We start from the raw sequence: 24,103 nt of genomic DNA, 5'->3' as shown, positions 1-24,103 counted from the left end.
GAATTAAAAAGGTTTGTTGTTAGATTTCTACTATGCCATGCAAGAAAATATATCAGTCATTAAGATGCTGAATTTGGGAAGTTCCGATTTATTTGCATGTATCTCTGAGAATGTAAATCCTATTATATAGCACAGCATAGACTGTACTTCTAATTCATTGTTTAGCATTTAAACACCATCCTAAGAAGCATTACAGATAACAGCTCTATTTGAAATTACAGCACTCTAGATGAGCGTTTTCTTCTTTCTCCCCCCCCCCAACCCCTCTTTTTAAATTACAAACCCCAGCCCATTACCTATTCAGGTCTATTTATGGTACAAGTAAATGGTTTGCTCTTGGCCCTCAAACACAGCATGGAGAACAATGTGACTACCATTTATATAATGCATTACTGTTCTGCTTTCACTATAGTTAGAACATTGTTTCATGTAGTCTAAACTAGGAAGCAATGCAGATAAAATACTGGCAAGCCTGGCAAGGACCATAATATTGAGTGAAGTTCCATCTACTGGTCTAATGCATAATAATGCTTGGAATAATGCTCAGTTCTGCACAATTGGGAGCAAGGGAACTTCCAAAGGACATGAATTTGTCTGCAAAACACCACCTCAATGAAATGACATACTGCAGTTAAAAACCTACTACAGAAGGGACTTGCAAAAAGCAGATGCTGGTGGAGTCACACACACCACCACCTACTCAAGTGTTTAACACCCTAATTTCCTAAAATGTGTATGTATACTTTATACACCTGAAGCAGTCTCATCTTTTTAAAATCATGTCTTAGTCTCTGCAGGAAGAAGACATTAAATTGCCTCTCATACACAAAAATGTGGCTAATGGTATGATTTTGTGCAGCACTTCACTTTCTCTAGTGAATATCTACAAAATGTCTTTGGGAAGAACTACCCAAATAGTTAAAAATACCAGGTAAGAGAACACAGGGAGAGCATTAGAATATGTGTATGGGAGTCAAGTAAGAATGGCCGAGAAACTGAGTTTACATGAAATCTGCACATCAAACTGTTTAAAGACTTTTTGCTCTCTATGTGGGATTTAAGTCAGAGGCCACAGTGACATACAGCAGGTTCTGTCATTCCTTACTCTCTATTAGTGCCTTCACCCATATCAGCTGCAGGGAATCTGCATGCAGGGTGGACAGCCTGCACAGTGAATCCTAAAGCGGTACAGTCTGCCTACTGCTCCAGCATGGTGCTTTTCATCCTTAAAAGCTAAGCTATGAACAAAGCAACCGTAATTCTTCAACACTGAGATCCTGATTAAAAACCAAAGAATTAAAAAAAATCAAACTTTCACACTTACCTGTGTAAGTATTGGTAAATTTATCTTCTTCAAACTGCCTCCCACAGGCTTTTAAAAGAACATCAACAATACGACAAGCCATCAGTCGAGTAATTTTAGAGTCTTCATCCATGGCAGCAATAATTTGAGGCATTAGCCCATCTTTGACTTTTAAGACCTACAGTTAACAGGAAAAGCATAAACCCACCCTAAACCAATATGCTTCTTGGTTACATCAGTTACTATTAGGTCTGACCGATACTGGCTTGCTTAATTAAAAAAGTTAACCTGAAAAATCCTGGAAGTTACACAGCTCTATTTTTGCCTCTCAGCAAGCTTGTAAAATTAAAATCCACCAGTCAATCATCCAGTTCATGATGTTCAGTGTATATGCAGATGAGTTTTATGTAACTTGTAAAATCTTTAAACTTCCTTGTCTTTTTACTTAGGAAAAAAAAAAATGTTGGCAAGACTTTAAATAATTTGGAGGTGAGGATTTTGCGTGTGTACCAGTAGATGGTGCTCTTATTCTAAAAGGAAGCTTGTAAGCAAAGACTGTTGAAAGCCAATGTTTTAGTGAGCTTCATAATTTGACTTTAATATGTACATTTCATATTCATTAATGCAAAATAGGCATTAAGGCACTGATGCAGAAAATTGCATAACTAGAACAATAGTCTCTGATAGAAATGTTTTTGTATATGTGAACTCAACCAGTTAAATGTGTTTAAACACTTTGATCAATTAAGGTCTGTTATAAAGACAGTAAATTCTATGAACATTTAATAACATTTTAATACCATTTTAAAAAAAAATTCCTTATATTCAATGTATTTCCTGTGCATTTCCAAATGCTATCTTTGTTAGCAAAGAAGCTTCAAAAGACACCTCAGACTAAATTAATCCATAATCACTATGGTGCATAACACTTCTTTAAGTATAATCCTTGTTAACTCTTTACCTCCATTTCTACGGATAACCTCCAAGTTCCATCTCAAGTCCTTCTGCCCTTTCCAGGAATCATATTTTTTTTATATTCCCTAAATGGACCTGTGGGCTCCAAGGCAACAACATAAAGTGTATTTTCCACATTACACAAAAGTGTATCCTAGCTAGCTCCAGTGCTGCTGCGCAGGCACAGCTTAGGGGTCCAGTGATACCAAGTTGTGCTAACAGTGGTGAGGGTTTTGTGCTATAGAAGTGACATTATGGTAGAACAAAGATTTATAAAATTTGATGACTAGTTCTACAGCTCACTAGCTGGTCTCAAGTCTCTTATCAGGGTAACAACATCCCTCCACTATTGATGTATTCAATTACTTATACTCAATTACAATTAATGAATTTTATTATGAAAACTGTATGTCCATCTGAAAATATTACTTACAAGAAGGATGTAATCTTCCCCCTCCCCCCTTGCATTTGTCTTCCTGCCTAAGATTTCAAAGTACATTTGATGAGAAAGAGAGAATTTACCTCCTCTGGTGAAAGCATTTCACAGTGAATAAGAGCCCAAAGGCATGATACAGCTGTAGTGCGGATGGCAGCTGCTGTTCTTCCAGCATGCCACTGCAAATTAGGAGCTAGTATGTCTTTTATCACAATCTCAAGGTAGCTAGGGAACAGCCTGAAGCCAAAAATAAGAAAGCAAAATAAAGGTTCATGAGAAAGTGATAAAGAGACTGACAGGATGTAAAAGAGATTTTTCTGTTACAGAAACATAGGCAGAAAAAAAAAAGACTGTAAAAAAAAAAAAATCTTATAAGCCAATGTGATTATAATGCATGTGATATGCTTTTCATAGCTTAATTTTTCTAGATAATATTTAAACAAATACCTAACATTCATGGAAAAGGGAGGCTAGACTTTCTTCCACTTCAGACGATGCCCATGACTCACTGTGTTATCTTGGTAAACTACTTACCTTCTTTCTGTCTCATTTTCTCCATCTGTGAAGTGGAGATAACACCCCATATGAATGCTGTCAGGATTCATTAATATTTGTAAGGCCCTTTGAGACTGTCCAGTGAAAAGTATTTATAATGTGAAAAGTATGAATGCTATCGATGAGACCTGAACTGCTGATACTGCAAGGAGCCTATACAGAATATTTCTGCTCTCCCTTGGCACAGAAACTCGTCTCCCTCAAGGGTGAGAGGTCTGTAGGATTTTCTGATAGTGCCAGTCCCAATACTAGTTTGTTTTCATTACAAACACACAAATCTGTGATATTTTTGGTGATGCTTCTTCCTCCTCTACTGAATGGGCTACTATAATGCTGAAAGTTGCTGCAAGAGTCAGCAACTGCAGCAGGCAGTATTCCCTCACACCCATTTAATTCCATATCAATTTTAAATTGAGAGAAAAAAAGATACAGCTCTTACACACAAGTTAAAAAAAAACCAACAAACCCAACCTTGCTGCATCCAAGAGATATTTGTGCCTGGCTGTGTCTAGATAACTAAGGCTCAGGTTATTCACTGTGCCTCTCTGCCTTGAAAAGTAGCTGGCAGCATGCAAAACAGATTGACAAATAACAGGGTAAAATCTACCATGACTTATGTCAAACTGTAAAACTTCCCAGAAACCCTGAGTACAGCCACCTGAGTGCAAACCAGCACATCACCACCCCGCTGCCTGGCAGAAAGGGAAGAAGCTGTTGCTGGATTTTCTAAGAGTCCTACATTTCCAGGATGAATAAGTGACTCCTATAAGGCTGTGCCAAGCCACAGGAGGAACATAGCAGGTAAACATCAACAACAAACAATTATCACTAAGAACTTTTTCAAAAATCCCCTCCATGACAAAACAAAATCACCCAGCAATACAAAAATCCATAACAGTATTCCATCAATGTAATAAGAAATGTAATTGTGTCTGCTGTCCTGTGGCTACCCTTCAGCCACTGCAGTTACACCTTGTCATCCAGGTGTAACCTGACTGAAGTGTGCCCAGCCAGCCTGCCAGGCCTTAAATGTCTATTGCACACACATAAACCTGAAAATCTCTATTTTCAACATGATGAAACATACAGCTGACTGCTGCTTACCCCCTCGGCTAAAGGAACATTCCGTGCCTGAGAAAGTCACAGATCCATTCTTGTTTCCCGTCCAGCAGATGGCACTTAAGATTCAGCAATAACAAGAAATCTGATTTCTCATTAGACACGTCTAAATTTGTCAAAACCTTTTAGATAAATTATTTTAAACCTGTTTTTTTTGAGAATTAATATTTTTCTATTCAAAAAGTTGCTGGGAAAAGAAATACAACTAATGATCACCATCACTCCCAATTTCCTTTTAGCTCCAAAGCTAAAAGCAGCCTTGCACTATCTGATCAGTAGCTGCTTCTGTTTTTAATAAAGCCTTCTGTTAAACTGCAAAGAAAAACCATTCTGTCAAAACATAAAGGTAAATTCCATCAGCATTATGTTAACCATAATGCTATGCTATTTGTGAGAGTATTTTGTTCTAGTGCCTTGAAATAGAATCAGTAAAGCCGTATCTGGCAATTATCTGACTCAATCATGTCAGACTCAAACAAAATTAGATGACCACACAACTGTATTTAGCATAATAACTGAAAACCTTCTTATCTAAACTGGTAGAATGTTTTTAAGGAGCTAAACAAATTACTGCCAGCAGTGAAAGCGACTATGTAACCAGAACTTATTAGTGCTTCACTACACTATCTCTCATTACCATTAAGATATATTTTCTGCTGTTGCTGATGCAATTAAATTCTCCCTCTTACTCTGGTAAATCTGTGTAACTTAATTCTAAAAGTGAGTAATTTCTGTGAAAGAACATACCTTGTCTGTGCTATTTGTATTCACAGAATTGAGACTTCATTCTCAACTGGGTATGAAGTCACTAAACCATAATCTGTGCATACAGTAATACCTAGCTCTTAACGCAGATATAAAAAGCAGAGCTTGGGTTTACATTAAAATTGCTACCCCCATTTAACGGACTTATAGGCTTAAACTTTCACTCCATGTTAATTATTTTTTTTAATGCATTTTTGTTCTAGATTGGCTTCTTTTCTGCTTTTATGGCACTGTTGTGCTCGGTTTTTGTATGTATGTGGATTGTTGTGTTTTGGGCTATGTGTGGGTATAGTTTTTTTCCCAAATTTAACATTCTAAATCCAGGTAATCTGAAACAAAATCAGATTTGCTTTTACAAATCAAAACCTCCAAAACTGTTTTGCAAACAGCTTTTCAAACTCAAAAACTTTACCTGTTACTTCCTACATTAAAGCATTTGCTGTGACAATGTTAAGTAGGATTAAGACTTCGAAGAGTCATTCAGTTCCTACTTTTTAGTTTCTGAAAATGAACCTACTGGTAAAATTCATTGCACTGCTCTTGTTCTCAGAGCCTCATTATGAGTCTGACTGGACCGTCCTTGGCCAGGAGTCCTTTGTACAGACAGGTCTATTAACCTCATTGGGTGCACTCAGCTTTGACGAAAGACCAGTCACTCATACTGGCCAGAGCAAAACAAGTTCCATCATTGCTATCTGTAGAGAGCTGGTGTGGCTACATTCCCTGACAGTATTACTTTGAAACATGTTCTGTTTTTTTCCACTGTGTTTTTGATGTTTTTTCCCTTTCCTGGAAACCCTAGTGAAGCTGGCAGCTCACTGGATTGGTTTTTTTTCCTCTTTGGCTCCATTCTTTATACAAATTACTGGGTTGCAGATGAAAGATTTTGTTGTTCATCCTATTTGTTTTGGCAATAGTCAAAGTTTACTCTTTGATGATGCTCTCCATGTGGTACTCCATTGATCATCTCTCTCTACCAGCAGTACCTGCAGGACCTATCTTATACTTACCTAAGCACTTTGGAGACTTTGAGAGAAGTGCTACCAATCCTACTGTACATGTCAGAAACAAAGAATGAACAAAGCTGTTAATGGAGAAATCCTTTCAATCTCCTAGCCACCCTAGTCAGGAATGGTACGGGGTCAGGACTCTACAGTATGCCATGTAATGTACCAGTCATTCTGCTTAGATGCAGCCTAAATGATTTTCTGTAGATCACAATGAGAGGCAGAACAGAGAATTTAACTCAGTGATTCAAATTCTATTCTACTCTCATCTGTAATGCTATTTCTGAGGGGAAAGAGCAGGAGGCCAGATAACTGAAAATGTAGACAGAAGAAATGCCAGTGTGACTTAGCTTGTGGACCAGGTCTGAATTTGATTAAATGACAGAATGAACATATTTGATGTTTTAAAAACAAATGTAGGAAATAATAAATGTGAATCTATGGTAGATGAACAGGAACTAGTAATTTATTCTGCACTAAATAGAGGACAGTAAAATTAGGCCACAAAAGAAAATAAATAGATAGGAGAGAGTCATATGCCATTTTTAGATTGAAATATGTCACTACACACTTAATAAGCATTACTGTTATGTTCAGGGCATCACAGAATACAGAGATGCCATTTCTTGGCTTCACAGTCCTTGCAATCTCAGATGATACAGATCTAAGACACAACAGATTAGTTTACAGCAAATAGGTCCTGGAACACTTAAAATAGTTTTCAAAGTGCTTTTCTTTCAGGAAGATTCTTGCATATCTAGACTGGTCTTGTAACTACCACTTAGTTAGATGATTACTTAAACAAGTAATCCACTGACTACAAAGACATTTTTCATATGAATAGGGATTTTAACACCGGATCCTGAGAATACAGAAAACAGGTAACAACGCACTTGGCACAAAAGCTTTCAGTTAAAAAAGGACAATTTCATTATATTCTGTGTTATGGACTCAGAAGTGTTTCCACTACTCCTAAGCTAAATTAATAATGACAGAAGAGCCCCACTACTGGCACAGTTATAAATGGAGAAGTTTTATAAGCACTGTAAATTACAGCTAGATCGTACTTACAAAGCATACATAGTACTAAGCAACTGGAGACCTCTATCTTCAGTCACTGAGAGTAATAGTAATTCCTTATCAAACATTTAGTTTAATGCTTGTTAAACACCATGCTATATGATGGGCATTTTTATATTCCCGTATTTTTTTTTGGTGTTTCCTTACAATGACTACAGGATTTTCAGGATTTTGGAGCTGGCTGGGAGAAAAAGAAAAAAACCAAGTAACCCTCTCTCCATATTTCCTAAGAATCCTCATTATAGCTTTCAAACATGCATTCTTATCAACTATAGCTCTTTATTTTTTTAAAGACTATCCAGATCTGCATGACATCCATTTTAATTCTCCATAGTGGCAGAGGTAGGAATACAATGGTGGAGGAAGTCCAGACTTTAATTTATTTATACATATACATATATATATTATATTTTAATTATTGCACTGTGCCCTTCTAAACATTGTTAAAAAATACAGCAAGAAAAATATACCGTAGAAGATGGTGGGAAAGTCTTTCCTCTTCCAGACAGGCTAACATGGACACAGCCATAGGGGTTAAGTTACTACCATGGTCGTTACTTTTTAAAGCCACTGTAGTGTTCAAATAGCTGTGTGAAATCAGAACTCTGCTTACCCCTGAGAATTGACGGTTTCACTTGCTTTCTGGAGCAACTGTGATAAAACAGTGAAAAGTTTCAACCGCATCTGGGGATCTTTGGTTGGTTGAAGACACGTCTTAAGAATGAGAATAAAGTTATTTAGAGCCTCACCTATGACATGACCTAGAAAATAAACACATAACACGTATTTCAGAGTGCTAACAAGTTCTATTTAGATGTTTAATATGTGAGTGCATTAAAATCTGTAATATGGCTGGTATTAAAAATAGTACTTAACTTTTCACTCTTGCATGGCAGCTGTTGATGTATCTGTGTTACATCGTATTAGGCAGTGCACAAATGCCCAAGCTCCATGGGCACAGGTACCCACACTCTCAGCATGGTGCTCCCTGAAGATAGGTTTACTCCCCATCTCATTTAGTCAGCTTGGTATTGCTGTGTTATGTAGCATGGACATATCAATGACATCTGCTAGTTGATGGGACCAACAGTACAAGATGACATTCTGGGTGGACTAATTTGTTGGGGGGGATTAACACTGTACCTCTGAAAGCTTGAGGCTATGCACAAAGCTTACCACTCCAAAGAGCAGCATTAACTATGCTTTTTAATTCTTTCAAGTTTTTCCACATGTAGCATTCAAGGAAAGATGTTCATGACTCCCAGAGGCATGGGAAAGGGCATGTTGGAAAGGGTCAGCCCCCAAGCTTGGATAATAGAATTACTGCAGCAGTATGCTTTCTCCATGTTTAAATAATGCTTTTTTGTGTTTTACAGAAAAAAAAAAAAAATCTAAAATAAAGTGAATTTTAGTAGCTATTTGAAATAAAAATATTTTCCAAATTTATTCTCTAGTTTAACCTTTTCACATCCTATGACAAATTGTTTTCACCACTAAACAATAAAAAACAACAAAAAACCCCATAGCTGTTATCCCAACATTTGAAGAAATTATCTTCCCAAAACAGAAGGAAGTTTGTGCCTTTCTCCTTGATAATGATTAACATCTGCATGGTTTTAAAGAGGAAAAACACATATAGACTATACACATGCTTTATTCTGCAAGCTTCTTGCTGCAGAATGCTCTTTCTGCTCTATGTTTACAAAATACTACTTTCCTCTAGGAGTTTCTTCAGCTTTGCATCTTTGTGATGCACATTCCATTCAACTCTAGTCATTCTGAAAATCCTGCCAGAAGGAGACACAACACTGGCGTTTCTAATGACAAGAATATTCTTCACACATGGAACAGACAGATTGAAGTATTTAAGATTCCAAACCAAGTTCAATAGTATTTAATAATATCAGGAAATTTAATGTTTAAAATAATAATACACCCTCCCCCCCCCAAAATCTTCACTGTCTAGACTGAAACAATACAGGGTGTTGAACTGCAGTTTGCTGTATTTCTGTGCCAACAAATAGGTCTTTACTCTCACGTGTTTATTCAAAATACATTGCTTCATGTGAGTTCTGAGACATCTGAAAGATACTACTATTATACCAAACTGATAACAGCAAATTCAACAGATGGAAAATAAACAAAACAAACTACATTGCTAATTTCAGCTTAAGCATACGTTCCTAAAAAGCAGTAAAAACTGAGAAAAATTGAAATGAGTAAAACTGATTAAATTGATTAAAACCAACATTATGTGTGGGAATGAAAAGAAAGGAAACAAAAAAATTAGCTCTAGGAGCTGCTCTGTCAGACAGAAAACAGACAATAGCATATTACCAGTGCTGGGTGCAAGCCAAAATGTTTGCCCAGACATTTGATGATTTATTCAGCATTAAGGAAAACAGAGACAACTGTCTAGAAGTCCCTCAGCCATGGAACCGGGAGCACAAACGTACAGAAAAGTTGGCCTTCAGATCTTGCACGGAAAGAAACTTTATGTTCTTTCCACAGATGAAAAAAAGAAGAATTACTTATGCTGGTTGCTGCACAAACCAGCAAGGGGATGCTTCATATAGGTTTGTGGAGGCTTTTGTTGAGTTTTAAGGATTAAATGCAGAAGGTACAGTCCCTTAAAGTATACCTGTCCACGTTCACTTGCAGTAGCAAAAATACTGCTTCATCTGTAACTGAAGTAGCTGCCTACATCCCCTTTCTAGGTAACAGAAAGGAAAAAAAAACAAATAAACAGGACTTTTCATTTTAATCATCTTAAAATAGGTGTCTAGGTGAAAAAGAACTGCCTGTCACTGCGTCCCTTGCCTGTAGATCTGAGAGCTGCGTCAGAGTAACGTTCACTGTACAGATCTGATGCTAGGTGAAATGCATGTCAAAGTGTTGCACTCATCTATACACACCAATGTGTTAAGAACACAAGCAAGGAAATGTATGGATAGTCTCTTTTGTAAGACTAGTGAATAGATGGGAAAAATAGGTACATTTTGCACACATAAGCTACATCAGTTCATCTCTCCACAATCCTTAGCTATTACATTTACCTGAAAGCATACTTCTACATAAGTGCTTTTAGTATGCTCCTTGCAGTCAAAGAGCCTTTTGGAATTTGAGCTGCTTCAAAATTTTCTAGGGACAAACAGGATGAGATTTCCACTGTCTACTTGTTAGACTCCCTCCGAGTACTGCGTTCAGCAGTTGCAGCCCCCAGTGTAAGAAGGACATGGACGTTTTTGGAGTGACTCCAGAGGAGGCCACGAAGATGCTCCAAGGCCTGGAGCACCTCTGTTACGGAGCCAGAGGTTGGCTTCTTATGGAGAGAGAGCTGAGCTTGTTCAGCCTGGAGAAGAGAAGATTCTGGGGAAGACATCAGAGCAGCTTCCAGTGCCTAAAGGTGTTGAGAGTAAAGCTGGAGAGGGGCTTTTAACAAGCACAGATAGTGACAGGACTAGGGAGAATGGTTCTAAACTGACAGAGAGTAGGTTTAGATTCGATATAAGGAAGAAGTTCTTTGCCCAGAGAAGCTGTGGCTGCCCCATCTCTGGCAGTGTTCAAGGCCAGGCTGGATGGGGCTTGGAGCAACCTGGTCTATTGGAAAGTGTCCCTGCCTGTGGCAGGGGGGTGGAACTGGATGATCTAACCCAAACCAGCCTATGATTCTATGATTTTTAGTTTTGCTTTCCACTGCATTCTTGTGAAGTTCCTGAATATTGCACTATTCGTTATAAAATGGAATGTGTCTGCAGGCAATGGAGGTTATTACTTTATTTCTTTAAGAACTACTAAAAATGCCATACCTGAATGAGTTGCGATGACATCTAACTGTAGTATTTCTGGAGAATAGCAAGTCCAGCTATCACATGATACTGAAACCCATTCCATAAGCTGAATTATATGCTGTTGGTAAAGAGAAAGAAAACTATCCAATCGTTGCACTTCAGCTAATGAAGACATTGTTTCTTCCACCTGTTAAAACAGATACAGGACACTTGATCTTAGCTGAAACAATGATTAAAAAGAATCTTTAAAACTTGTAATTACACTGCAAGAACAGAAAGGATACAAGAAGATTTCTATAGTTTAGACTCGGACAATTAAGACTGATATTTAATGTCTGCCTATATTAGGTCCATTAACTTTAAATAAAGGTGAAACATTTGCCCTGATTTCCAAATGAAATCATAAGGAACACAGGAACGTAACAGCAAAATGAAAGAATCTCCAATCCATGTAAAAACCTATCCAAAAACTAACCACGTCATAAAAAGCTCTTAGTAGTGTTAAAGACGTGTTTCTCCTTAATTTAAGAATGCTTTAAAACACTGAGAGGGAATTTCTCACAATCCCATCTAACAGGCTATGGCAACTTCCAGAACCTATTGCTGCTGCAGCTCAGAGAAGACATGGTATTTCCCCTCTCTCCCCCTGTTCTCCCACCCCCCAATTTTAATTATTCTGGATGCTTTCTCAACAGTACCAGGTTAATTTTGAAATTCTCAACTGCTTAGAAGTACCAAAATTTACTGTTAGTTTTGAAATCCTTTCTTCATATTTACATTTAAACTATCCCATGAGACAGGCAAATAAAACATGCGCAAATAAAACATGTAAAAAGAACTACTAAATGAATTCCAGATATGATCATGCTTGGCAAGGAAGCATATAGATTTTCATAATCAGTGTAGCAGATGTATTTCAACACAAAGGAAAATTTGCTTTTACAATTCCAGAAGACTCCTCCCAGAGGTGCAGAACTTCTTTAGAGAAGAGATTAAAAGCATTCTGAAAGCAGCATCTATAGTCTTAGTGATTTCAGTGGACAGAGAATCAAGAATGGGGAGCAAGACACTGTTAGAAACCCTACTGAGAAATAATATACGTTGTCAGCATGACCAGTTCTAGCAGGGAGAGATGCAGAACAGTGCTATGAATGACATCATTTGACTTTAAGTGGTTCAGTAGAACTACAACTTGTAGTCATATTTTTAATATTTTTAAGATTAACTGCATAAATTAGCTGAAACATGTCTGGGACCTTTAGAATTTTACAGATTAATCATTTGCCAGACAAAGATGTTATTATGGAAGTACCAGATGTGGAGAAAATAAATGAGATTTCTAGGAAAAAAAGAGAACAAAACAGTTTTTGCTAGGGACAAAGATTACTTCTAAAGCAGGTTTGCCTGCCTCGAGCACAAGATTTCTCCTTTCTTGGAAGCATTCTGCCAGCCAAAACAACCTGTATGTAAAATATTAATTTATCTGTAAATTAACTGGAACATTTAACAGAATGTGTCAAGACAGAAACTGTTCCCCATTATTAATCCCACCACAATCTGCAAGGAGTTTTTTTCCACTGAACAAGAGGGACAGAATACGTTGTTCACAGGGGATTAAAAAATAAACTCTTTGAATACTTTCAAGAATGCATGAAAAACCGAAAAAAGAATGAATTAAATATGCCAATAGACTGATGCATATCTTCTCATTAAGAAGTGTCTCAGAGTTTTAAAAAAATAGCAAGGGTGATTTTCTTTCCTATATTTGAAAGTTAGCAAGTTTAATGGCACATTATTTTCATGCTAATAATGGCTGAAAGAAGAGCCAAGATAACACAGGCCACTGGGAATGAAACAAAATCTTATCTTTAGGTCACCAGTTAAAGCACTGACAAGCCCAATACATGTTTAACAGACTCTTTAACAACTGATACGTCTTCAGTCCATTTGGGGCTGTAAAACACACTCATGATGATACTGAAGTGCTCAGTTGGTGGTCTCCATCTTTTTCCTTAGCCCTAAGCAACCAGAAACACTGATGAACAAAAAGCAAAAGGGACAAAAATCAAGCAAGACCACTGAGTGTTCACAATCAGGTCACATCAGTTGGTGGCCTCTGCTATTTGTGATCTGCTGTCCCCTTGTAGTAAAGCCTGAATTGAAGTTCTATAATGCCAGTTATTGAATAATTTATGTTTACACTCAGAATCTTTTGGTGCTGAACACAGACTCCATTTCTGAACAACGCATTTATACTTGTAAAGCCAGCTGAAATTCATTTGTCTGATATGGTCTTAAGCTATTTTAACAGGGACTTCTTGCTTACTGCAAGTTGTACAGCTCACTTTGAAGTTTTAGAATAGTCAGTAACTGGGGAAAAAAGAAAATAAAAAATTCAAGCCATGTTTGTCTCTGTGACAAATGTGAAACACTGCAATTATGTATTCTCGTTGCCAGGTTTTCTATCTGTCTAGCTGAAAGAAAAGCTAATGAGAAAAAGGATTCTCATCCAAAGTACTGTCAACTTAAAAAAATCATCTGCAACTGCAGGAACATCTTAAACCTTTAATAATCTTGGGAGATTAACTTTTCTGTATGTGAAAATCAAGATTTATCTCCACAAAACTGCTTTCTTTGTAGGAGTATGAATTTTAAAGGTTTTAAATGGACATTGCTGACTTTATAGACCACTGTGGGGCTAAACAGACAAGATACTGCAAAACATACCAGATCCATGTGTCCAAAGCTTGCCTGGACAGATTGTTTGTTTAAAACAAAACAAAACTAACCCCCCAGAAATCCCACCCTCGCACTGGCTCTCCACAAGACAGATCTTCATGTTGTACCTCTTTGACCTCCAAAGTCTTTTTCAATACTTGTTTTAAGCTTTGTTCTATCTTACTTCTTTCAGAATAGTTTTCTAAGCGTTATGCCTTCACGGAGGCAGCCTGTCAGCTATGGGGCCATAAATACTGATGCTACACAGGCCTTTGGAATACCATGCCTGGGAGCAAGAGAAAAGGAAGTTGAAAAGCCATCGCATTTAAGGCACACGTTTGAAAAAAAGACAACTTGGATAGGTCACAATTACACTGCATGAGGATTGCTTGCTGATTTATTTCATATTTAGCTTGGGGAAGAAAGAGGAAGAGAGAAAATAAGGGGGTGAGATAATGGTTAGCCAAAAAAGCTCATCTATTACCAGGGCATCTACAGATGTCCTTGATTTTAAAGCATTCCTGCAACATTTAAACTTTTGGTTCTGGTGGTGAGGTAAAAAGGTCAACTACTGTTAAAACAGGCTGATCTTTGTCTAAAGAGGAAAAAAAAGATTATGAAACTACCACCTTTTTAAGGCTAGTAGTGCTCTTGATCTATAGGTGAATTATTCTTTAAAAGTCAGAAGATAAATTTGATTTTTTTTTCTAGCCACTTGTGTGCTCCTGTATATAACCTAACTTTAACAATAACCCAGTGACTTACAGCCACCTAAAAAGTAAGCAACAACAGTTCAACCAGCACCAACAGCATGCCCACGGATTTGCAGAATCCAGGGACAAGCATAAACACTTGAACATCTTTAGCTAGACCATGGCCCAGTGATTAATATCCACCCAAGTAAAGTGTTCTTCTAGCCCAGTGAGCTTCCCATGCTCTGGTAATGCACTTCAACCCATCCTTATGTAGGAGCTAAAATCTGCCTTAGAAACATCAGTGTATGTTCTAGCCTTATATTGTTTGCAAGATGCAACAGTGCATTCAGCTCTTCTGGCGCTACAGCTGCCCTAGACTTTAACCTCAACTTTTGTCCTACCCTAAGCCTAGCACCACTGTTTCTTCCAGTCCCATGAAAGAAATAACCTGTAAGACCCTCATCTCTGCTGCAGCTAATCTCAATTACAGCTCTGTGGATTGCAGGATCCAACATTAAGCTGAGATCTTCAGACTGTTGCCTGGAAATAGATGCAGCACCTAGTAACTATGAACTGTGAGCTGACAAAGCTGAAACATCAGTATTTTGACTGATAAATGATAACGTCCTTCAGCCTTCAGACTACTAAATAGTAACTAACCACCAGACAGTGCCATAAGGATTCATCTTCGCAGAACAGTTTTAGGACTAAACACAGAATCTAAGTATCTCCTCATGCTTCTTCCATTGTAACATTTGATTAATTTGAAGTTGTATGTATATCTAAATGTTTAACTATTACGTTTCTATATAATGTTTGAAACAGATTGCTACACACACACGTACATGTACAGATGAAAAACAAGCAATCCCCAAACAAAACTAGTAGTATTGTACAGATTCTTAGCTCTTACAAATAAGATTTTAAGGATTTATTCTTCTGGAGTTGCCTTAGCCTGTTTTTAAGACTAAACCCAAAGTAATTTCAGCTATGGAAAAAGAGATGGAGACAGACAGAGGGCACAGTCAAGGTCATGCAACACCAAATAATTTCAAACTCTACAAATCTTTGTGGATGAACTCTTAGCTAAGAATTTCTGCAGTTTAAACCTAACAGCAAGACAAATAATCATGGCTCTGTTTAAACAAACTGTCTTATCAATATTGAAAAATCAGAAACACAGCAAAATATTAAACCAGCTCATAGTTTACCTTTTCTTTAAGGTGCTGAGAACATGGTATTGCCATTATTGTCACCAAAACTTTCATTAGCTGCAAGCTAATTTCTTTGCAGTCTTCCTGGCATACTTCAATCAATGCTTGTACACAACAAAGTAACTGCTCCATATAAAAGACCTATTGTTTAATAAAAGCATTAATTTGTTATGTTTTGTTAGAAAATATAACAGCCTCTTTAAGGAAGAGATACGAGAAATGACAATAATAAAATCTGCGCACCCTATAAGCCCCTAAATTGGTAACATATTGATAATTCCAGGTCCTTTTGATTACCTATATTCTACTTTTTTTAGAATACAATATAATCTTCCTCCCACACTGTTTGCTTGTACTTACTTCGTCCTGTTAACAAAATAAATGGCTCTGCTCTTAATCACACAATTATTCTATTGTGAATAAAAACATCAAAGCACTTTGGAACACTTACTGACAGTACTTTCTCATTCTGAAGTGCAATTTGTTAATTAATAAAGTATTTGTTACAACTTTTTTAAATATTTTTCCATGTTTGGCTATTTGAATGGAACAATAATGGTTAACTACATAAACCAAGAAAACCTGAGCATGTGCTTTTATCTCAGGCAATCTATCTCATTTGATGCAATATAATTCAGGTTATCTTGATCTAACTGATATCAGTGAAGTCAATATTGTTGTCAGTTTGCAATAACTTCTATGATAAAGTACATTAGACATGCCATGAAACTGTCAAGATTTCATTCAATGAACAGAAGGGGCTATTGTTACAAATTTACTTTTAAAAATAAATCAAGTCTAGGAATAGGTTAGCTATAAATGTTATTAATCTCATGGACATGGTCAATCCTTAACTAAACAGTGTCTATGCAGCATTCGCTGTCTAAAATAGTGAAAGATTGTTTTTCCAAGACCAAAGGCCAGAACAATTCCACCAAATGCTTCAGTTGCAAATGAATGTGTCTACTGTATCTAATGCCAAATGGAAATGGTAAGCTTAACACTCCATAGCAATTTTGCAGATACGTCAGGGAATTGTTATTTGTACAATCAGGTTATAGTGCTTCCAGTTATACGAGTTCCTAATCATCACAGGCTTCATGGAGATTAAGGTTAATTCCTGCACCACTGGTACATACTCCATTAGGGAAGAAACCTAATGAGGGAAGAACTTCAAACATTTATCTTACATTGGCTCAAAAAGACAATTACGCTGGATTCAGTCACACACATGACTAACTGTTTTAAAAGGAAGCCTGCATCTGACATGAAGTCAAAATTTTTTTGAAGGCCCAGCACTAGACCTTTTTTGGTCATCTTAAAAGCAGAAGCCTAACAAGCTTTTGCTGGAATGAAAGCTGTGATTTCATTTGTGGAGGAAATTTCAGCGATTCTTCTTGTGCATCTCTAACTGATCTATTTCCACGTCTGAGCAATTGAAGTTAAAAATCTGCATTCCACGTTGAAGAGAATCTTTCACCTCCTTACAGCAATTTTCTTAAAATGTTAAAATGAAAAGGCTCAGGCATTAGTTTAGGGTACACTTAGGAATAAATTTCTGATTTATAAAGATAGATTCTCACTTAAGAAGCAGCAACCAAGCAACAGTTTAAACAGCATACTCCTAAATATACATACTTTTAAACTGGCTAACAATACAAAACAAAAAAAAAACATGATGACATTAAGAATCTCTCTTGGAAGACCTGACATGCTACTTACAATGGACTGTGAAAACTTTTTGGTGATTTTTACTGATGAGGATTGAAATACGTGGTCTTGTTTGGATTGTGAACACAGGACATTTCAAAACAAGGGTTAAATTCTGCCTCTGGATCAGCCAAGGTAGTCCTCTATTATTACAGTACATACTAAACAGTTTCTTCTCTCCCCACCATGCCTTTTCATTTTCCTCCCATCATATGAAGCCTTTGACAACAGTTCTCAAATCTTGAACCCACATCTGTTGAGAGGATGGACTGCTAGCGAGTTTTTGGGAATAGCAGATTTGACCAAGAGATCCCAACATGGCCCAGGGAGGGCAGGGAAGCTCCTATTTTGTCTCAGACATACATCCGCAGCTATATCCTGAGACAGGGTGGGGTAGGTGTGCAAAGGAGGGATGGAATAGGAGCATTTAGGGAGAATGAGAAAAAATACATTAGAAAACCATCAGTCTGAAACTGTAGTCTGTTGTGCATTTCCCAGTTATCCTTACCTCTTCAGATCGCTGACAAACTCCATCTTGTGACAACATGTTCCCAAGACCAGTCAAATGAGGCTGTAAGATTTCTTTTGGGCTGCCTCGAATCACTGCAGTTAGAACCATTATACAAGATGGCTTAGGTGTCTTCTCAAAGGCGGATGTGATTAATCTCAATGACACCTTAGGGCTGACAAATGTTCCAATCAATTCTGCTGCTTTCACACACTGAAAAAAGAACAAGTATAACTTGAAGATTTTCCTAAAACCACAAAGACCACTCAGTGTATCATGGGCTTTTTAACATTCCAGCTGTTATTTTAAATGCTCCAGCAGTTGTCTTGTAGGCCTTTTCCACTTGCTCAGTAATGATTATCTGCATGAAGAAATCTTCTTGACACGTGTTCAGTACACAAATAAGACAGGCAAGCACTCTTCTCAGCATCAGACAAACTTCCAGGAGAAAGTAATGCACAGAAATGAAGTGTACAACTTTTAATGTAATGAAGTGTCTAGTTTAGGATAACCAGATGTTGCATATTTAATGGTTTAGCATTTTGTCCTCCAAATGATGTTTTGAACCATGCTCATCTACCACTCATCTATTAAAAGCAGCAATAATAAAACCCTGACAGAATAATTTTTTTTGTTAGTGCCCACAGTTTTGGTTTAGCGTGAAGTCACTGCCATGGGGGAACTGCCCCACTGCTTTCAGTCTCTTACTTCTTTAACTGAAAAGGCTTAAATAAGTATATACTCCCCACGACACTCATGCCCTTTGATCCCATCTCTACCTTGCAGATGTAACAGTATGTTGTACTCTACATGAAATACCATCACACCAGAGCTTACTGCCTGACTGATGCCCAGTATTTACAGTCAGGTGCATGAATAAAGAAAGATACAGTCAACTACTGTGCCACTACCTGTGCAACAGGAACATTTCTTTCTAACCCATTTATTTAATGGTTAGCTCATTTCCTTGAACATGAAAGCTTATTTCCCTTTGTAGATAATTTCTAGTCTAGCAATTTAGCAATTGATTTTTAATTGCATGTAATTAACATTTGAATCATCCTGGTTTTCCAGTCTTGATAGAAGCATGTAGCTATGAATTCTATAATTTAAATCTGCACTATATATAGCTATTTTCACAAAGGTGAAGACTTGAAACAGTTATAACAGTCTACGTAGATGCGAACTTGTGTTCCTCTGTATTTTCCACAGAGAATGAAAAAGACTCTTAGTGCTTTGAAAACTAGAAGAGGAAAATAAACAATTCAAAAACATTAACTGATACAATATGAATTTATACATTTGTAGTCATCAGTTTATCTGCTTATTTTAACAGTGGGGGAAAAAAAAACAAAACGATAAGAGACCATCTAGTCTTTTACACATCTCATTTGGTATTATTACGCTGGAGAAAGACATGCACATTTTCCAAGTTGGTAGCTGTGCTGAAATGCATTCTACAGTGACAAATGACAGGGAAGATAGTCACAGTACCCTGGGAAGCAGCATCGCTAAGCAGATAAATGGAATTCAGAAACAAAAGTTGCTGCATCTTAAATTCTGGCACAAGACAGAGTAAAATTAAATACAGAAACTATCTGCTAATTGGGAATAAATCTCCTAGAAGCACCTGCAAGATTAGTGGTAGAATTCTAAGACAGAGACAAGTATGGTCAAATAAGGGCAAGGAAAAACTATGCGCTGCTTAAACACATACTTTTGAATTTATAGCAATAAGCACTAGATATAAAATTTGACCAGGACAGCAAGGCTTTGTGGATTTATTCTTCTAATTATTTTTATATATATTTTACAAGTACTAAAGAACCTGAGAAACTGTATACCCATAGTGACATATTTCTTACTTCAGTCTTGAGACACTGATTTCCTAAGGCCCGTATACCCCTTTCTGAAACAGCAAGATGACTTATGACAGTATTCCAGGTTAACTTCTCTCTACTACTGATCAGTGTGTAACTGGCTTAGTTTACAAGCTCAATCTCACTGAAAGGCAATGTGGACAGAGGCCAGACATTGATTCTGAGAAGTGAGGTGGAAGGGGTGGAATAGCTAGAAGGGGATAACCGAGTAAGAACTGGGCAGAAGGAGAGAAACAATTCAGGAAAAATTAACAACAATTAGTACTAACTCTAAAGACAACAAAAAATTGCAGGGGAAAAAGGAAGAAAAATTATTATTTCAGAAATGGATTTAATGGTCTATATAGCTCAACTGATACCTAAAGAAAAGCTTTGATTTAGGAAATAACTTTTTCTGACATTAGACTACTTCTATCCAGTAAGCAGAATACATTCTTTCAATTTCCTAAAGCTATAAGGTTTTTTTTTGTTATACCTGTGTTCTTTTCCTTGTGCAGAAATATGAACAGAAGATTTTATCTTAAAATCATACATTTGTATGACCTGTCTGTCCTTTGGTAAATCTATCTAATGTCCTCAACTACATCTGTTTTATTGATTTATTGTTGATCAAAGTGTTGAAAGCATCAATTGTTGGAAAAAACTGATCCTAATAATTCTTCCCCCCCCCCCAAAAAAAAAAAAGCTCCCACCCCCTAAAAAAAAAGCATCATTTTACAAGCAGTAAGTGAAATATTCAAACACTGACTATGGGTATCATGTGGAATAAACACAGCTTAATATTTGGTTGGGATTATGGTTGGATTATGCAGCAGGGGGAGATAACTGAAATTAACATAAAAGGGCATGACTTGCATGGGTTTTTTAAATTTAAGTTGTTGCCCCAAGGTTTTTATTCTTTAATCTACTGCTTATCACTTTTAGAGAGATCACTGTCATGGGGTTGGCATATAAACTAATCGGCATTTAAATAACTTTACTATTGGTCTCCATACCAGTGACACAAGAATACGTTTATCTTAGCATAGTAAGTAAGTAAAATTTTCACATAATTTTAACATTCTTAAAGTCCTGATTCTGATCTTTCAGTCATGGGCAATTTTCAGTGACCTAAAGTAAGGTCAAATCGCAGAAAATGGACTCAGGAATAAAGAACAGGGCTGTTATTGAGTGTACAATAGATACTTGAGCAGATTAAACTTACATTTTTAACCACATTGCTTTCTTCATCCAAGCATGCTTGGTACAAAGTTCTAAGCAGTAGCTCCATGTGCTGTGTTATGTGATCCTCTGCATGTAGCAGTAATGTATACAGAAGCTGGGATGCTTTTATTCTTGTGCTTTCAACCCAGTCTGTGATATCATGACAGAGACCAGGAAGAATTTTGGAGAGGTTTCTTGATACAAGCTCCCGACAACCTAGTCCTGGTCGAGTCACTAGAACAAAGCAAACAAAAAATTCCAAATGCTGCTGATGAATTTACCTGCAAAAGTTGCATTTTTTTACTATATAGTGCAGAATTTAAACTCCACACAGCTCTGAAAATTTTTGTATCTATTACTGGATGATGATTTAAAATGTTTACAGAAGGGGAAGAGAAAGAGAAGTTATATGGATAGGGCACATTACCCACTTTGGAAACCACAGCTTAATAAATTCCTTCAAATTTTAGTAACACAACTCCCATTAAAAAAATAAACTGAAACACACAGAGATAAACCAGAAGAAAGATGTTTGCATGCAAATGTTATGGTGTTACTGAGTTAAATTCAATTTGGAGAGGGAAAGGTAGAAGTCACAAATAGTACAGGAGAGACTGTAGTAAAACAAAGAATGTCAGTTGTGCCCTCTAAAGGGAATACAAATGTATTTAGCAAGTTAAAAGTAGAAAGGGTACTATGGCTTGTACAAGTGCTGTGTGATCAGGCCAACCAAACTGACAGTATTTTAAAAATTGCAGCTATTATGCAATAATTTCCCGCATTGGCCCCTGTCATTACAAATGCTAAAATGAAAACAGACTAAAGTGAATGGTCTGAAGAATATAAAAGGCTTATGAAATGCCTATGCAATATGCAATATGCAATATGCAATAGGGGGAAAAAATATTCAAGCATCAGGACATGAGTTGCTGCTTCTTTTGTCAATGGAGGGTAACATTTTGGATTATGAAAACTTACAATGATAGCAAAAGGTCAAACAAAGAAATCAGCTTGAGACAGCAAATACAGACTGGCATCCTATTCAACCTGAGGCAGAACTTTGTTTAAAGAATTCGGACCATTCTTTATCAGCAGTTCCTCCATTTCAGATGTTCAAATGCAGGCATTTATCCCTGTAGCTACTCCTGTCAAAGACTTCCCTGCTATAAACTGTCTGCACCTGTATCCTAAGGCAATGACTGCTATTGCTCAGTGGAAAGCTATTCAGTTGGTTGGATGACACCAGGTATGAGATCTAACTCTATTCTTCCTCTGACCTGCAATATCTGTCACTGTGAGATCAAAGAACAGGGGGGCTCATTATGTCAAGTCTATTAGTTTGACAGATGGACAAAGATCGTTAAGTAAAATGTACTAAAACTTACAGTTGTAAACAGATATTCCAGTATATTAAATAAATCAGAAGAACTGGAAATGAAGTGTTAAAATACATTATTATGATATCAAAAAACCCCAAAACACAAGTGTTTGTGGAGAGGAAAGAGAGGGGACAGACAAATAACATCTCATCCATAGACAGTCCATGGTAGACCACCACAAATTGTTACTTGAAACTAAGGTATACTGGTGTGTCTGATAAAGTTTTGTATCTGTAAGATCAAGTAGCCATCCATTCTTCCCTCTCAATTTTTATTCTCTTTATCACATAAAGCCTGTTAATAAGATATACAATTTGCAAGTAAAGATAAGCAGCAGCAAATTATATCTTAAAGTCACCATTAACTTGGGACTCAAGTCCAAAATTATCAGGTCACTTCTTTAAAATATTCTTTAGTTATGTACATATATACACATACATATATGTGTGTGTACGTACATCACATTCAAGCCTTAACTGCATCCTTCTACCAAGCATAATGCATGAAATGTCAAATGAATGCAGGGATGGAATATTGCTCAAATTCATGAAACCCATTTATTGTGCTAAGAAGATTATTTCAGAAAGTACCTATCATTTAATTATGAAGTAAATGATGGCTGTCCCTTTCTAAAATCCCAACAAAACTTTGCACGCACAAAAAATCCAACACACATCTGGAGAAAATGGAACTGAGTAACAGTATGAGCAATATAAATGGTAACAACTATTTCAAGAACTAGCATATGAGGTCTTTTATGACCATCACTATATGATGGTCCTTGGAGCTCAGGCACTCAAATTTATTAGTTTATGCATGTTAAAAAATTCTCTGATTGCCAAAAAAAGAAATACATTTGTGCCATCACTAGTGGACGTAAAAGCACTCTTTATCATTTACAACCCCCTGAGGTAATACTAGATATAAACTAAGGAAGAAAGCAAAAAAAAATTGGAAAGGATAACAGATCAACTTGCCTGTCTGCAAAGCTAAACAATTCTGTCAAACCAGTCACCATTATGAAGTGCTTGTCCTTTCATTCAAGCATTACTGAGTAAAACAACTTTAAAGGAAAAAAAAAAAAGAAAGGTGTAATTTCAAAGAAGAAAGAACTCCGGAACCCACTGTCATGGAAAGGATTTTGCTGCTGGGTATTCTGTGATGTGATTGTCACATAGGCACAAGTCAAGCATGAACCTGTTCTTTCACACCAAAAGAGTTTTTGTTCTGTTAAAAATGAGTACAGAAATCAATAAATGACCCATTTAAATCCTTTTTCTCACCAACGCCCATATGCATATTCTTAAACATTAACTTTATGAACCTGAGACAGGAAACAAGCTTCAAGCTACTGAAAACATATCATTTTAAAGGTACTAATAAATCATACGGTACTAAAAAAGTAATTTACCCGTGCTGCATATCTTGTTTTTTTTGTGTATAATAAAGGAAATTACTGTTTCTGTTCCCACATTCTTCATTTATGATGACAGATTTTAGTCAGCATTGCAGTGTCTCACAAAGAAGCCTGAAATCATTTCACTGCAAATTTTTCTTCCATGCCAATTCTGTGGATCATTAATGCTGTGTCTAGTTCTCATTATTCAAGGACTCAGCTCAGAGCTTCTTTCATCCTGCCTTCCCTTCCTTCTTTATGCCATTTCCAACCTGGCTGCTGGCTAATGTAGAATTTTCTGCCGCTTCTGCACCACTGCTTTACCTCTTTTTCAGCATATGCATTTTTATTTACTCTTTCTCCAAAATCCATTTTGGGATGAACAGGAAA

The 24,103-nt window shown here is 36.8% G+C and overlaps 1 protein-coding gene across 1 annotated transcript in view; it reads right to left on the bottom strand.

Moving 5' to 3' along the window:
• DNAAF5 (dynein axonemal assembly factor 5) overlaps positions 1 to 24,103 on the bottom strand; it is a 28,576-nt gene that overhangs the window by 1,556 nt on the left and 2,917 nt on the right. Inside the window, exons 5-11 of the mRNA XM_061474192.1 lie at positions 20,940 to 21,172; positions 17,856 to 18,068; positions 15,635 to 15,778; positions 11,029 to 11,197; positions 7,833 to 7,980; positions 2,780 to 2,930; positions 1,325 to 1,481 (exon numbers count right to left, since the gene is read on the bottom strand). Of these exons, the coding sequence (XP_061330176.1) occupies positions 1,325 to 1,481; positions 2,780 to 2,930; positions 7,833 to 7,980; positions 11,029 to 11,197; positions 15,635 to 15,778; positions 17,856 to 18,068; positions 20,940 to 21,172 (1,215 nt within the window). The remainder of the gene's footprint in view (positions 1 to 1,324; positions 1,482 to 2,779; positions 2,931 to 7,832; positions 7,981 to 11,028; positions 11,198 to 15,634; positions 15,779 to 17,855; positions 18,069 to 20,939; positions 21,173 to 24,103) is intronic.

The sequence above is a fragment of the Pezoporus flaviventris genome, unplaced genomic scaffold, assembly GCF_033815535.1.
Source record: "Pezoporus flaviventris isolate CSIRO_AGI_PZ_B2104156 unplaced genomic scaffold, CSIRO_AGI_Pfla_v1 ptg000078l, whole genome shotgun sequence".
Lineage (NCBI taxonomy): Eukaryota > Metazoa > Chordata > Aves > Psittaciformes > Psittacidae > Pezoporus > Pezoporus flaviventris.
This window is presented reverse-complemented; position numbering and strand designations above follow the sequence as displayed.